Source organism: Panulirus ornatus, chromosome 10 (genome assembly GCF_036320965.1).
Source record: "Panulirus ornatus isolate Po-2019 chromosome 10, ASM3632096v1, whole genome shotgun sequence".
In the NCBI taxonomy this organism is placed as follows: domain Eukaryota; kingdom Metazoa; phylum Arthropoda; class Malacostraca; order Decapoda; family Palinuridae; genus Panulirus; species Panulirus ornatus.
In genome coordinates, this window is record NC_092233.1 from 54,205,556 (window position 1) to 54,222,754 (window position 17,199).

Sequence of the window (17,199 nt, forward strand, 5' to 3'; positions counted from 1 at the left end):
TGATTTCCAGCCTCCTGCTCCCATCCCTTTTAATTTCCTTTTATGATATGTAAGGAATTAGTGGAAAGTATTCTTTCTCCTCTGTCCCTTGGGAATTGCCATGGCCACCCCCTTGAGGGAGTTCCATAATGGAACAGGCATCAGAGATATAGACAGATAAATATACCTTAGCCTTATCTGGGTACCCATTTTACTGACTAACCCCATTGGGTGGATGAACATCTGGGTTCACTGTGGACCGGCTTTCGCAAACAGAATTCTAACCTATGCACTAGACCCTGGGAGGCCCATGAATGCATCATGATCAGGGACACTCAATATCATTCCACTCATTGAAAGCACTCTCTCTTCAATATGTTCCTTGAATTCAAGTTCAACTGTTAATCATCACCAAATCTCTGCTGTTTGCTTCACTCTCTATTTCTTTCCTGCAGGCCCTCTGTATATAGGCACTGCAACAGCATTAGCTGTCCCATACTAATATTCAATTAAGTTCTCATATGCTCTTCAGTAGATATTATCCAGATATCTCTGAAGTTTTTCATGATACTCAAGACTCTCTATTGCTTTACTTACTCCCATGTCATCTGTGAAACATCTGATCACACTCTCTCTTACTTCCTTATCCAAATCAGAGGTCATGATTAAAATGAGTACTGCCGTCAGACCTGTTTCTTGTAGTACTCCACACAGTGTATATTCTTCCTTAGATGTTTCCATCTGCAATACTTTGAATTTTCTGTTTGTTAGAAATATTTTGATCCATTTTCCTATCTTTCCTTTTATATCCTGATTTGCCACATCTTGAAATAAAAATACTCCATAGTTTAGGAACACTCCATAGTTTGGTTTATCAAATGCTTTTGGAAAATCAAGAAAAAGTGCCTATTCTTTTCCCACTCATTAAAACTTTGCATATGTCATCAAATTGGGCTAGCAGTTGGATAGTTGTGCTTGCATGTCCCTCATTTATGAATATGTTTTGAAATAAGATGTTCCACTATATGCTTCTTATTATTCTCTCAAATACTTTGAGTGTGAAGTTATACTAACTCTGTACTGTTTCAGCAGTAATTTGTATCATACTTTATGTGCTGGTGGTACATATGCTATTATGTGTACATCTGCAATGCCTGCTTAATCAATAACTTGTCTTAGAAGCACTGCAAGACATTTGGCTACTATTTCTTTAACCTTCTTTAGATAAGTTTATGTCTTTAAGTGCATGCTCACTGTAATTATCAAACATAGTTTACAGTAAAGCAAATGAAATGTTAGTAGAGGATACTAAAAGATCTCTTCTTGTCCAAGTTTTGTATCAGTTAGTATTCTGAGGGCATTCAGTTTGCTTACTTTTCTATCACTGTTACTAACTTAGGGAGTGAATGTCATGTATCTTTCATAAAAGATGCCTAGAATGGTTGGTGTTTTTAACATTGTCCGATACAGTAACCAGTGAATCCCATCTGCACAGACTGGAATCAACAAAAAATAAAATTTGTATATAAAGAACTGTCCTTTGTGATACCTTGAGTCCTGAAACATTTATTAGCCTTGATACCTGATGGTTATTGATATCAAAAATCAAGACAATGCAGGCGTTGTTGTTGTAAGTCAAAACAACTTACATTCTCCTGACCTTTCTCAATAGTCACTGCATGCAAAAAGTTCATGGATCCTGCTACCCTAATTCAAAAGTAGATGCATGCTCAGTGAAGCTCCTAAAAGTATCATGAATCTTCTAATGCAATAAAACATTTCCAATTTTTTCTAATGTCTATGAGTAACCAGATAATGTAAAATACTGCTGCTGTGAAACCACAGTGCCATATGAATTCAATGATGCTACACAGGACAATGATTATTCAACACCAGTGATTGTGATCACTCTACACCTTAGTATGTTTCAAGACCTTACCACTATAGGGCCAAGAGTCAAAGTTAACAAAACCACAAGCTGTGTGCTTTTGGCATACACAACAGTCATCATCTTAAACAATGTATGTGCAAGGGAAAAGTTTTCAGATCTTGAAATGTTCTGACAAGACATTTTTTTAACTTACCACACAAACACTATAGGAAGGTGTACATGTAATGCATGATAAAATGAACACAAAGTAATTTCTGCTGATCTATTTGTGTTTGATATCAACCCATTTGGAGGAAGGGAGGGTACAAGTGCTAGATTCTAGAGCAGCTCAGCCCAATTTTGCTCCTGCACAGAGAGTCCTGCAAAATAGCTATCAAAGAAGAGATAATTACTTTGTGTTTGCACACTGCTTTCAACACATTGGATGTCATTCCAGCAAGTCACACTGGCAATGTGTACCCTCACTTTATGTAATAAAGGAAGCAACTAATAAGATTTTAGCATTTAGTACCTACTTGCAAGTGAATTGTTGTCTACTGATTAATCTTCAAGTGTGTTCAAATGCACTAAATGCAAAGGAAAGCTAACCAGACTGAAAAACAAACCTGACATAATAATAACAGAATAGCACCAGTAAGGGTAAACACATACTGATAGGGAGCTGTGCATTATCTCTTATCTGATAATGAAGTCTATTGAAAGAAATCTTTTAATGTCCATGAAGCAATGTTAACAGCTATGGCAATCTAACAACAATTTAACTCAGAGTGCATAATAAATGTAATAAAGGAAACATATTTTGTTTCAATGATTAAATAATTATGAGGTCCACTTCAACTTTGCTTAATTACAAGAAAATTCAGACATACTAAAGATTAATCTTGTTCAATGGTATATTATACAGATGCCCCTGAAATCCTGATACCATAAGTATAAACAAAAGCTGGTTTTCAGATACATAAAGCTGGAGTCTTATAGGAGCATGCATTGCTCACCTAGCTCTGAGTGAATTTTTGACAAAATAGGCCTAATTTGCATAATTACCAAAAACTGGGAAAATTAAAAATTTCATAGAATAACCTATATCTTACACCAAACAACTCATAATTCTTGTCTTAAATCTAAGAAGTTCTAGCTATTTGAAGATATTTCTACTTTTAGCAATAGCACCAATTTTGGAAGACAATTTGGGCTGCTAGACATGATCTTGAAAAGGGATCACCCAAGTACCATCCCAGAAAAGGCTGGTTCAAATTATTTGGGCCCTTTGGATTTAGATAAGATCTTTCTGAGAGTTTTTCACAAAACAGGCCTAATCTGCATAATGGTCAAAAAATGGCTAAACTACATCACAGAAAACTCATAGTACAGCATATGTGAAAGAACTCAATCAAGTCGCTACAGTTCAAAATTGAGCAAATTCTTCCTTTTAAATGAGGTTATGGTTATTTGAAAAACTTTCTGCTTGTAGCAACTTTAACCATTTTGGATGGCAGTTGGAGGTCACTGTACACTATTCAAAAACAGAATACCCAAGGACCATCCCTGCTAAGTTTGATACAAAGTGGCCCTGTGGATTCAAAGAAGAATAATGAAAATGTAAAAAGTTAAAAGCAGACAATGGACAAAAGATGAAAGACTCCAAGTGATGGCAAAAGCTAATATGGCTTTTAGTGAGGTGAGCTTAAAACTAGTGTTTCACATAAGCCTGTACTACCAACCTACCTCTATCTCGTTACGTTTTGACAAAACAGACCTTATCTGCATAAGCAGCAAAACTTGCCAAAACTATGAATATTAAAGAAAACCTATTTCATAGATGAAACAGCTGCTAATTCTGTGGCTACAATTGAAATCTGAGTCAATTCTACCCTAAAACTGGTAATCTTAGGTGGAAGTTAGAGCTGCTGTACTTACTTTAGACAACGAACCATTCTTAATATGTTTGAATCAAACTGGCCCTGTGGATTTAGGGATATTATTCATGGGAATGTTTGATAGAATAGGCCTACTGTTTAATAAGTTAATTCACCATGACTAAAAAGTTCAAAGAAAATCCCATAATTAAACAATTACTAATTGTGAGGCTACAGTTCAATGTTAAGCTGTATTCTAACGTGGTTATTTTTTTCATGTCAGCTGAGACAGCATGGGCAACTGAGGCCCTAGATGTCCCATTTATGCAATGATGAATGTGTCAAAAAAGAGAACGTTATCTTGGAGAGCAAAATTAGGTATGTTTGAAGGAATAGTAGTTCTAACAATATCATATGACTGCGAGGCATGGGTTATAGACAGGGTTGTGTGGAGGGGGTGGATGTGTTGGAAATGAAATGTTTAAAGACAATATGTTGCGTGAGGAGGATTTCCAGCCCCCCCCGCTCCCTTCTCTTGTAGTCGCCTTCTACGATACGCAGGGAATACGTGGGAAGTATTCTTTCTCCCCTAACCCCAGGGATAATATATATATATATATATATATATATTATTTTTATTATTTATTTATTTTGCTTTGTCGCTGTCTCCCGCGTTTGCAAGGTAGCGCAAGGAAACAGACGAAAGAAATGGCCCAACCCACCCCCATACACATGTATATACACACACGTCCACACACACAAATATACATACCTATACATCTCAATTTACACATATATATACACACACAGACACATACATATATACCCATGCACACAATTCACACTGTCTGCCTTTATTCATTCCCATCGCCACCTCGCCACACATGGAATACCATCCCCCTCCCCCCTCATGTGTGCGGGGTAGCACTAGGAAAAGAGAACAAAGGCCTCATTCGTTCACACTCAGTCTCTAGCTGTCATGCAATAATGCCCCAAACCACAGCTCCCTTTCCACATCCAGGCCCCACACAGCTTTCCATGGTTTACCCCAGATGCATCACATGCCCTGATTCAATCCACTGACAGCACGTCAACCCCGGTATACCACATCGATCCAATTCACTCTATTCCTTGCACGCCTTTCACCCTCCTGCATGTTCAGGCCCCGATCACACAAAATCTTTTTCACTCCATCTTTCCACCTCCAATTTGGTCTCCCACTTCTCCTCGTTCCCTCCACCTCCAACACATATATCCTCTTGGTCAATCTTTACTCACTCATTCTCTCCATGTGCCCAAACCATTTCAAAACACCCTCTTCTGCTCTCTCAACCACGCTCTTTTTATTTCCACACATCTCTCTTACCCTTACGTTACTTACTCGATCAAACCACCTCACACCACACATTGTCCTCAAACATCTCATTTCCAGCACATCCACCCTCCTGCGCACAACTCTATCCATAGCCGACGCCTCACAACCATACAACATTGTTGGAACCACTATTCCTTCAAACATACCCATTTTTGCTTTCCGAGATAATGTTCTCGACTTCCACACATTCTTCAAGGCTCCCAGGATTTTCGCCCCCTCCCCCACCCTATGATTCACTTCCGCTTCCATGGTTCCATCTGTTGCCAGATCCACTCCAAGATATCTAAAACACTTTACTTCCTCCAGTTTTTCTCCATTCAAACTTACCTCCCAATTGACTTGACCCTCAACCCTACTGTACCTAATACCCTTGCTCTTATTCACATTTACTCTTAACTTTCTTCTTTCACACACTTTACCAAACTCAGTCACCAGCTTCAGCAGTTTCTCACATGAATCAGCCACCAGCGCTCTATCATCAGCGAACAACAACTGACTCACTTCCCAAGCTCTCTCATCCACAACAGACTTCATTTTTGCCCCTCTTTCCAAAACTCTTGCATTCACCTCCCTAACAACCCCATCCATAAACAAATTAAACAACCATGGAGACATCACACACCCCTGCCGCAAACCTACATTCACTGAGAACCAATCAATTTCCTCTCTTCCTACACGTACACATGCCTTACATCCTCGATAAAAACTTTTCACTGCTTCTAACAACTTGCCACCCACACCATATATTCTTAATACCTTCTACAGAGCATCTCTATCAACTCTATCATATGCCTTCTCCAGATCCATAAATGCTACATACAAATCCATTTGCTTTTCTAAGTATTTCTCACAAACATTCTTCAAAGCAAACACCTGATCCACACATCCTCTACTGCTTCTGAAACCACACTGCTCTTCCCCAATCTGATGCTCTGTACATGCCTTCACCCTCTCAATCAATACCCTCCCATATAATTTACCAGGAATACTCAACAAACCTATACCTCTGTAATTTGAGCACTCACTCTTATCCCCTTTGCCTTTGTACAATGACACTATGCACGCATTCCGCCAATCCTCAGGCACCTCACCATGAGTCATACATACATTAAATAACCTTACCAACCAGTCAACAATACAGTCACCCCCTTTTTTAATAAATTCCACTGCAATACCATCCAAACCTGCTGCCTTGCCGGCTTTCATCTTCCGCAAAGCTTTTACTACCTCTTCTCTGTTTACCAAATCATTTTCCCCAACCCTCTCACTTTGCACACCACCTCGACCAAGACACCCTACATCTGCCACTCTATCATCAAACACATTTAACAAACCTTCAAAATACTCACTCCATCTCCTTCTCACATCACCACTACTTGTTATCACCTCCCCATTTGCGCCCTTCACTGAAGTTCCCATTTGCTCCCTTGTCTTACACACTTTATTTACCTCCTTCCAGAACATCTTTTTATTCTCCCTAAAATTTAATGATACTCTCTCACCCCAACTCTCATTTGCCCTCTTTTTCACCTCTTGCACCTTTCTCTTGACCTCCTGTCTCTTTCTTTTATACATATACAACTCAATTGCATTTTTTCCCTGCAAAAATCGTCCAAATGCCTCTCTCTTCTCTTTCACTAATAATCTTACTTCTTCATCCCACCACACACTACCCTTTCTAATCAACCCACCTCCCACGCTTCTCATGCCACAAGCATCTTTTGCACAATCCATCACTGATTCCTTAAATACATCCAATTCCTCCCCCACTCCCCTTACTTCCATTGTTCTCACCTTTTTCCATTCTGTACTCAGTCTCTCCTGTACTTCCTCACACAAGTCTCCTTCCCAAGCTCACTTACTCTCACCACCCTCTTCACCCCAACATTCACTCTTCTTTTCTGAAAATCCATACAAATCTTCACCTTAGCCTCCACAAGATAATGATCAGACATCCCTCCAGTTGCACCTCTCAGCACATTTACATCCAAAAGTCTCTCTTTCGCTCGCCTATCAATTAACACGTAATCCAATAATGCTCTCTGGCCATATATATATATATATATGATTTGGTAAACAGAGAAGAGGTAGTGAAAGCTTTGCGGAAGATGAAAGCCGGCAAGGCAGCAGGTTTGGATGGTATTACAGTGGAATTTATCAAAAAAGGGGTGACTGTATTGTTGACTGGTTGGTAAGGTTATTTAATGTATGTATGACTCATGGTGAGGTGCCTGAGGATTGGCGGAATGCTGCATAGTGTCATTGTACAAAGGCAAAGGGGATAAGAGTGAGAGCAAAATTAGGTATGTTTGAAGGAATAGTAGTTCTAACAATATCATATGACTGCGAGGCATGGGTTATAGACAGGGTTGTGTGGAGGGGTGGATGTGTTGGAAATGAAATGTTTAAAGACAATATGTTGCGTGAGGAGGATTTCCAGCCCCCCCCGCTCCCTTCTCTTGTAGTCGCCTTCTACGATACGCAGGGAATACGTGGGAAGTATTCTTTCTCCCCTAACCCCAGGGATAATATATATATATATATATATATATATTATTTTTATTATTTATTTATTTTGCTTTGTCGCTGTCTCCCGCGTTTGCAAGGTAGCGCAAGGAAACAGACGAAAGAAATGGCCCAACCCACCCCCATACACATGTATATACACACACGTCCACACACACAAATATACATACCTATACATCTCAATTTACACATATATATACACACACAGACACATACATATATACCCATGCACACAATTCACACTGTCTGCCTTTATTCATTCCCATCGCCACCTCGCCACACATGGAATACCATCCCCCTCCCCCCTCATGTGTGCGGGGTAGCGCTAGGAAAAGAGAACAAAGGCCTCATTCGTTCACACTCAGTCTCTAGCTGTCATGCAATAATGCCCCAAACCACAGCTCCCTTTCCACATCCAGGCCCCACACAGCTTTCCATGGTTTACCCCAGATGCATCACATGCCCTGATTCAATCCACTGACAGCACGTCAACCCCGGTATACCACATCGATCCAATTCACTCTATTCCTTGCACGCCTTTCACCCTCCTGCATGTTCAGGCCCCGATCACACAAAATCTTTTTCACTCCATCTTTCCACCTCCAATTTGGTCTCCCACTTCTCCTCGTTCCCTCCACCTCCAACACATATATCCTCTTGGTCAATCTTTACTCACTCATTCTCTCCATGTGCCCAAACCATTTCAAAACACCCTCTTCTGCTCTCTCAACCACGCTCTTTTTATTTCCACACATCTCTCTTACCCTTACGTTACTTACTCGATCAAACCACCTCACACCACACATTGTCCTCAAACATCTCATTTCCAGCACATCCACCCTCCTGCGCACAACTCTATCCATAGCCGACGCCTCACAACCATACAACATTGTTGGAACCACTATTCCTTCAAACATACCCATTTTTGCTTTCCGAGATAATGTTCTCGACTTCCACACATTCTTCAAGGCTCCCAGGATTTTCGCCCCCTCCCCCACCCTATGATTCACTTCCGCTTCCATGGTTCCATCTGTTGCCAGATCCACTCCAAGATATCTAAAACACTTTACTTCCTCCAGTTTTTCTCCATTCAAACTTACCTCCCAATTGACTTGACCCTCAACCCTACTGTACCTAATACCCTTGCTCTTATTCACATTTACTCTTAACTTTCTTCTTTCACACACTTTACCAAACTCAGTCACCAGCTTCAGCAGTTTCTCACATGAATCAGCCACCAGCGCTCTATCATCAGCGAACAACAACTGACTCACTTCCCAAGCTCTCTCATCCACAACAGACTTCATTTTTGCCCCTCTTTCCAAAACTCTTGCATTCACCTCCCTAACAACCCCATCCATAAACAAATTAAACAACCATGGAGACATCACACACCCCTGCCGCAAACCTACATTCACTGAGAACCAATCAATTTCCTCTCTTCCTACACGTACACATGCCTTACATCCTCGATAAAAACTTTTCACTGCTTCTAACAACTTGCCACCCACACCATATATTCTTAATACCTTCTACAGAGCATCTCTATCAACTCTATCATATGCCTTCTCCAGATCCATAAATGCTACATACAAATCCATTTGCTTTTCTAAGTATTTCTCACAAACATTCTTCAAAGCAAACACCTGATCCACACATCCTCTACTGCTTCTGAAACCACACTGCTCTTCCCCAATCTGATGCTCTGTACATGCCTTCACCCTCTCAATCAATACCCTCCCATATAATTTACCAGGAATACTCAACAAACCTATACCTCTGTAATTTGAGCACTCACTCTTATCCCCTTTGCCTTTGTACAATGACACTATGCACGCATTCCGCCAATCCTCAGGCACCTCACCATGAGTCATACATACATTAAATAACCTTACCAACCAGTCAACAATACAGTCACCCCCTTTTTTAATAAATTCCACTGCAATACCATCCAAACCTGCTGCCTTGCCGGCTTTCATCTTCCGCAAAGCTTTTACTACCTCTTCTCTTTTTACCAAATCATTTTCCCCAACCCTCTCACTTTGCACACCACCTCGACCAAGACACCCTACATCTGCCACTCTATCATCAAACACATTTAACAAACCTTCAAAATACTCACTCCATCTCCTTCTCACATCACCACTACTTGTTATCACCTCCCCATTTGCGCCCTTCACTGAAGTTCCCATTTGCTCCCTTGTCTTACACACTTTATTTACCTCCTTCCAGAACATCTTTTTATTCTCCCTAAAATTTAATGATACTCTCTCACCCCAACTCTCATTTGCCCTCTTTTTCACCTCTTGCACCTTTCTCTTGACCTCCTGTCTCTTTCTTTTATACATATACAACTCAATTGCATTTTTTCCCTGCAAAAATCGTCCAAATGCCTCTCTCTTCTCTTTCACTAATAATCTTACTTCTTCATCCCACCACACACTACCCTTTCTAATCAACCCACCTCCCACGCTTCTCATGCCACAAGCATCTTTTGCACAATCCATCACTGATTCCTTAAATACATCCAATTCCTCCCCCACTCCCCTTACTTCCATTGTTCTCACCTTTTTCCATTCTGTACTCAGTCTCTCCTGGTACTTCCTCACACAAGTCTCCTTCCCAAGCTCACTTACTCTCACCACCCTCTTCACCCCAACATTCACTCTTCTTTTCTGAAAATCCATACAAATCTTCACCTTAGCCTCCACAAGATAATGATCAGACATCCCTCCAGTTGCACCTCTCAGCACATTTACATCCAAAAGTCTCTCTTTCGCTCGCCTATCAATTAACACGTAATCCAATAATGCTCTCTGGCCATATATATATATATATATGATTTGGTAAACAGAGAAGAGGTAGTGAAAGCTTTGCGGAAGATGAAAGCCGGCAAGGCAGCAGGTTTGGATGGTATTACAGTGGAATTTATCAAAAAAGGGGGTGACTGTATTGTTGACTGGTTGGTAAGGTTATTTAATGTATGTATGACTCATGGTGAGGTGCCTGAGGATTGGCGGAATGCGTGCATAGTGTCATTGTACAAAGGCAAAGGGGATAAGAGTGAGTGCTCAAATTACAGAGGTATAGGTTTGTTGAGTATTCCTGGTAAATTATATGGGAGGGTATTGATTGAGAGGGTGAAGGCATGTACAGAGCATCAGATTGGGGAAGAGCAGTGTGGTTTCAGAAGTGGTAGAGGATGTGTGGATCAGGTGTTTGCTTTGAAGAATGTATGTGAGAAATACTTAGAAAAGCAAATGGATTTGTATGTAGCATTTATGGAACTGGAGAAGGCATATGATAGAGTTGATAGAGATGCTCTGTAGAAGGTATTAAGAATATATGGTGTGGGTGGCAAGTTGTTAGAAGCAGTGAAAAGTTTTTATCGAGGATGTAAGGCATGTGTACGTGTAGGAAGAGAGGAAAGTGATTGGTTCTCAGGGAATGTAGGTTTGCGGCAGGGGTGTGTGATGTCTCCATGGTTGTTTAATTTGTTTATGGATGGGGTTGTTAGGGAGGTGAATGCAAGAGTTTTGGAAAGAGGGGCAAAAATGAAGTCTGTTGTGGATGAGAGAGCTTGGGAAGTGAGTCAGTTGTTGTTTGCTGATGATACAGCGCTGGTGGCTGATTCATGTGAGGACCTGCAGAAGCTGGTGACTGAGTTTGGTAAAGTGTGTGGAAGAAGAAAGTTAAGAGTAAATGTGAATAAGAGCAAGGTTATTAGGTACAGTAGGGTTGAGGGTCAAGTCAATTGGGAGGTGAGTTTGAATGGAGAAAAACTGGAGGAAGTGAAGTGTTTTAGATATCTGGGAGTGGATCTGGCAGCGGATGGAACCATGGAAGCGGAAGTGGATCATAGGGTGGGGGAGGGGGCGAAAATTCTGGGGGCCTTGAAGAATGTGTGGAAGTCGAGAACATTATCTCGGAAAGCAAAAATGGGTATGTTTGAAGGAATAGTGGTTCCAACAATGTTGTATGGTTGTGAGGCGTGGGCTATGGAGAGAGTTGTGCGCAGGAGGATGGATGTGCTGGAAATGTGATGTTTGAGGACAATGTGTGGTGTGAGGTGGTTTGATCGAGTGAGTAACGTAAGGGTAAGAGAGATGTGTGGAAATAAAAAGAGCGTGGTTGAGAGAGCAGAAGAGGGTGTTTTGAAGTGGTTTGGGCACATGGAGAGAATGAGTGAGGAAAGATTGACCAAGAGGATATATGTGTCGGAGGTGGAGGGAACGAGGAGAAGAGGGAGACCAAATTGGAGGTGGAAAGATGGAGTGAAAAAAATTTTGTGTGATCGGGGCCTGAACATGCAGGAGGGTGAAAGGAGGGCAAGGAATAGAGTAAATTGGAGCGATGTGGTATACCGTGGTTGACGTCCTGTCAGTGGATTGAATCAGGGCATGTGAAGCGTCTGGGGTAAACCATGGAAAGCTGTGTAGGTGTGTATATTTGCGTGTGTGGACGTATGTATATACATGTGTATGGGGGGGGGTTGGGCCATTTCTTTCGTCTGTTTCCTTGCGCTACCTCGCAAACGCGGGAGACAGTGACAAAGTATAATAAAAAAAAATATAATATTTCAACTATCATTTTGGCTACTAGGTGAGGTTAGATGAGGGTTTCATAAATTCTGTTGATTTCTTACAAATGCACCATCTACTTCTACATTAACTGGTAACAGTATATTTTAGCTCGGTATCAAGACTAGCTTTGGGAAATGACTTCTTATGTTTAAGGTGCTTTATACAGTTTGTTGTGATGACAGAAATGTCCGTGGAGCATGATTTAGAGCATCAAATGTCACTGAATGGCTCTAAATATAATGCTAATGTGGTGTTAATGTAAAAGTACATAGTACAATAACAAAATTCGAAGGCACCTTCAAAATCCTCACATAACCTCTCTAACTCTGATTATTTCTCAGATTTAAAAATTCAAGGCAAAATAAACTAGTCATGCTCATGAAAATGCACATTAACCCACATAATGCTAAACGTCAACAAACAGACAAATAAGCGGCATCAGTTCTCCACCAGCAGACAAATATAATGCTGGTAAATTTCTATTTTCATTTCAGCTTCCAGACGAGGTTCCCATAGGTTCTGTTTATATCTGAAAGGTGCACTGACCATTTTTACCATGAATAACTCCCATGCTTCACTCTACTTGGGTTGGATGCTCCTAAGGACCTAAACACAGGTAATGTGAGGTAGGTTTGAATCAAACATGGCCTATGTCATTGCTTTTCTTTACTCTCATTCATTGAAGTTCCAGACTTCTTTCCTGTGATCTAAGCTGTGAATGGTTGTAACCATAAACATTAAGCAGTCATCTTGGGTGAATAATAAATGATCAATGGTTGAGAAAACGTGGCCATAAGACAGTATTTTGTTTTTTACAAGTAAAACGTAATGCATGATGCATAGATATAATTGTTCTGGAAAATGCATTATCATATGCATGAATAACTTCTTCATATACTGGAATGCAATATGTTGTCAACAGATTCAATCAGGGTATATGAAGCAGCCAGGGGGAACCATGGAAAGGATAGTGGGGCCTGGTTGTGGATAGGGGGATGTGGTTTAGATGCACTACATATGACAGATATAGAAAGGATCAGCAAATCAGGCCTTTATCTGTTCCTTTGATACCGTCCCAGCAATGAAAAAGGCAAAACAGTATGAAAAAATATGAATAATGATATATCAAGAGATGTATTAGTGAAATATTGTATAAAAAGAAAGCAGTGAAAGTGTGGGTGTTCAGAAATGAATTGACAATAGATTCACAATGTGCAGCATGCAAGGCATGAAACTATATATTTTTTATATTCCAACTTCAATTTTCTTTTTTATTCTTTTTTATGCATTTTATCAAGAGTTTGATTTAAAGAAAAAATTCATATAAAAATAAGCAGTTACTGTAAAACTGTGATTTTAAAAATAGTGGTTTTTCTATGAACAACAAAGAAATAAAAATTCTTATACTAAAATCTTATGTAAAATCCAGAACAAAAGTCTGACAGTAGATACTCTATCTAGATAAGGTAAAGAAAAGGCTCCTAAACAAACATGACATATATATTTGCATATATCATAATCTTTAGTAACTGAAAAATAATAATATTAAGCAAAAAGTACAGAAAATGGGATTTCACTATCACTGCATTGTTCTGTGTGGGAATTTTAACATTAGCAAAAAGTTTAACCTCATACTTTCCCTTATATATGTAACCCCTACTGTGCTATTTGATATTGTTCAACAAAATATTACGCTATAAATCACGATCCACAGGTATTTCTGTTATTATAAGAACTATATATACTCCCTAAAACATAATAATACTTGGGTACTTCTGTATTTACAGGAAAAATATAAAGCACCTGAAATATAAGCCATTTCCCAGTTTACCTAAATGTAGTAATAAAATACACTCTTACCCATTAATCATTTTCAGTGACACACATAACCTTAATAAACTTAATATCCTCACTAATTACCTTATCTAATATCCTTCCAGAAAACATAATGCTTCAAATCATACTCCATAATTGCCATTGTATTTTCTAAACACTGTTCTAGCAATGCAGAGCAAATTTGGCTAATATAGAAAGATAAAATTAATGAGCCAAACGACACATGCAAGTATTTCTAGTAAAGCTAAACAAAATGACTGATTTTATCACACAACAAACATGAAAAGAAATATAATTTGATTAATTCCTATGCAGTCAAACTTATTCAGATGCATTATTTGCAATTTCTGACATCCCAATGACTTATCTAGAAATCTGTGTAAAATGCAGTGTGAACCTGATTTTCTCCACCTATACTACAATACATAATTATTGTCAACAATTCTGAAAATTCTGAACGGTTCCTAAGACACAATGAGAAAAGATTTAATCTGTTTCTAACTCACAAAGTTCAATAAGTAAATATATATATATAGCTTTTCATCATACCTGGTAGGGAGGTTTCAAAACCTGTCAAAATCAGCTGAGCTAACTCCCAGACATTCATATATTTATCACTCACTTACATTTCTAATTACTTTTATACCCTTATTGTATAAAGGGTAGCTTCCTTATCCCTCGTCGTGATGAATCTGCTTACCTATGGTTGCTAACAGGAAGGTAGAGATTTAAACGACACTCGGCATCATGAGTCTGCGCCCTTCTGTTGTCATCCGGGTGAGATGCGAGCTACTTCTGGCATGTGAAATAAGCTTTAATTTTCTCTCCCATTTATGGAGACAATACACCCTGATATTAATTACAACCATTCTCTTGTTTAGTGTCTTATATATGAATTAAATTTCAACCTATTAGCAATCGTATGACATAAAAATACAAATGTTTTGATTCATTAAATGCCATTCTGTGATAGAAGTATAGACGCCATACCCACCTGTTCCCACTGGCCCTTTAACTACAATAAGAGTGGTATTGGAGACAGAAACGCAGAGCTCTTTTCCTCGATAGTTTCCAAGCTACATAAAGCATGCAATCGGGTACGCACATAATGTTTCATTTCCTATACTCAAATACCGAAAGGATGATGTCACTTACATATTATGGTATATTACTTTTGACAAAGGCAAGTTTGAATAGAAAATTATTGATTTGAGCAGAAGAAAATGTGTAACACACACGATGTTAAGTAATGTCTCAATACAGAGATAGATATAATAAGATCAATATGTTGCCATACCATGGAGTCTTTGGGTTTGGGCAAGTGCTGATACCATCGAAGGGGTCAAATTCTGGTAATGAATTTTTAATAGATATATTTCTGTAGATGATGTTTTGATGTGATAACCATGGCTGAGTGGTTGTTTTGTTAATCATCTGAAAGTAAACCACCCCTAAAGGTGCAAAAATGCGACATAAACTACTCTTACTGAAACAGGTCATCCCACATGGCTTCTGTGGGCTCTTGCTAAGCATGAATATATGGAACGTTTATAAGTTTATTGTTGTAGGATTAAAATATTCAATAAGTACTCACTTCAGACTCCTAGGGTCCAGACACAGGGTTATAGGGGCTGGCCAATGCAGGCGGGGTGGGGCAGGGCAGAGGCTGGGTCCACTGATCACTTGAGGTTGAGTGTTTGACTGTGTATTGTTACGCTGTGATTTGAAACGATGGATTTTTCTTTGATTTGCAACTTAGGTAGTTGAAACCATGAATAAGTTAGTAATAATCACTTCAGTTTACGAGTAGGGTGAACAAGCTTGAATAAGAAATGACACCATCAACCTTAGATAATCGATATCTCAATGTTGCCGAAAAATACTTTTTGTTATTTTATTGATCCAAAACACCCACATCTTCCAAAGAACAACGAAATAGTGCATAACCAGCTTTCACCGGAACTGACTGAATGATGACATTGTTACGTTAAGATAATCTATATCCGGTATGATAACAGATGCACCTTCCCGACATATTGATTGGTTTCTGAACACGATCAAGTTATATCCTTTCACATAGTATTCACGGGAGATTTGTTCTTTACATATCAATCCACGCGATAAATTCGACAACTGTATGATAATAATCTGAACAATGATAAATTTGAGTGTTTTATCATGATCATGTGAACTGACGCTATACCGAGTATGATAACTAGTTCAACCAGATCAAATTCTGCAGTAACTTCCATTCTCTTGACTGGTAGGCTAATAGTTGCATGTCTGCAATATACACATGTGCATTTCAAACCATTCACAAGGTAAGAGTAGACTGGAAGCTTACAAGGTTGTAGGTTAAGAAGAGTTGTAAGATTGCTGGGAGGAGCAGGTGATCACATTCACTCACCTTTTAACTTCCCATTGGAACCTTCGATTCACTTGAGTATCACCCCCAGAGAGCAGTTTAGAAGTCGTCTCGAAGGACATGCTTGAAGAGGGAGTCTTCACGAGGAGGAAAATGAGTGAGTGGACTCGACTTTGCATCACTAGGCAGGGAAGATGTGATACCTCAGATCTATGACAGAATGGGAAGTGGAAGGTACATAAGTGTTTCCAGTGATAACATGCAACTTCTAGAATAGTTCCGTGAATAGATTATACCACCTTTCTCATGCCAAAGGCACTAGCGTAGTGCTTCTTGTTCTACTCGTTGGTGACTGCATTTATAAGGTCATATCCATAATCGCCTGACTTTCTGATGGATTTACAGAATCGAGATTCTCTAACAACCTATGTTGGTAGACAACCAGTGACAGTCAGAGATATTGACGGCTTAGCAGTATCGATTGGCCATACTCTCCTGGGAATTTGTTTTTTGTTGCCTTTATCCATATGGAGAGCAGTTTTGAGGACGATTTCGTCACTTTCAGAATTGAGTGCTGTCAAACCATTACACATCCACCACCTATGACCAGTGACCATAAACATCATCACACATCCACAACCCATGACCAGTGACCATCATCATCACACATCCTTAACCAAGACCAGTGACCATCATCTCAATTCCTCAACCCATGACACGTGACCATCAACTGGGCGTTCATGGTATACCTTGAGTAAATTTCCTAGTCGACAAGCTGTAGATAGACG

The 17,199-nt window shown here is 39.5% G+C and overlaps 1 protein-coding gene across 5 annotated transcripts in view; it reads right to left on the reverse strand.

Moving 5' to 3' along the window:
• Nucleotides 1-15,775, reverse strand: part of LOC139750954 (uncharacterized) — a 72,234-nt gene extending 56,459 nt beyond the window's left edge. The window contains exon 1 of one of the 5 annotated variants that reach the window (XM_071665894.1): nt 15,641-15,775. Coding sequence is in view for 1 of the 5 variants with exons in the window: in XM_071665890.1 (XP_071521991.1) it covers nt 2,476-2,482 (7 nt within the window). In the remaining 4 variants the exon portion in view is untranslated. Of the gene's footprint in view, nt 1-2,385; nt 2,539-14,672; nt 14,888-15,640 lie in introns of those variants that run through there. The other 4 variants (XM_071665891.1, XM_071665893.1, XM_071665890.1 and 1 more) reach the window with 4 other exon arrangements.
• Between the last annotated feature and the right edge of the window lie 1,424 nt (nt 15,776-17,199).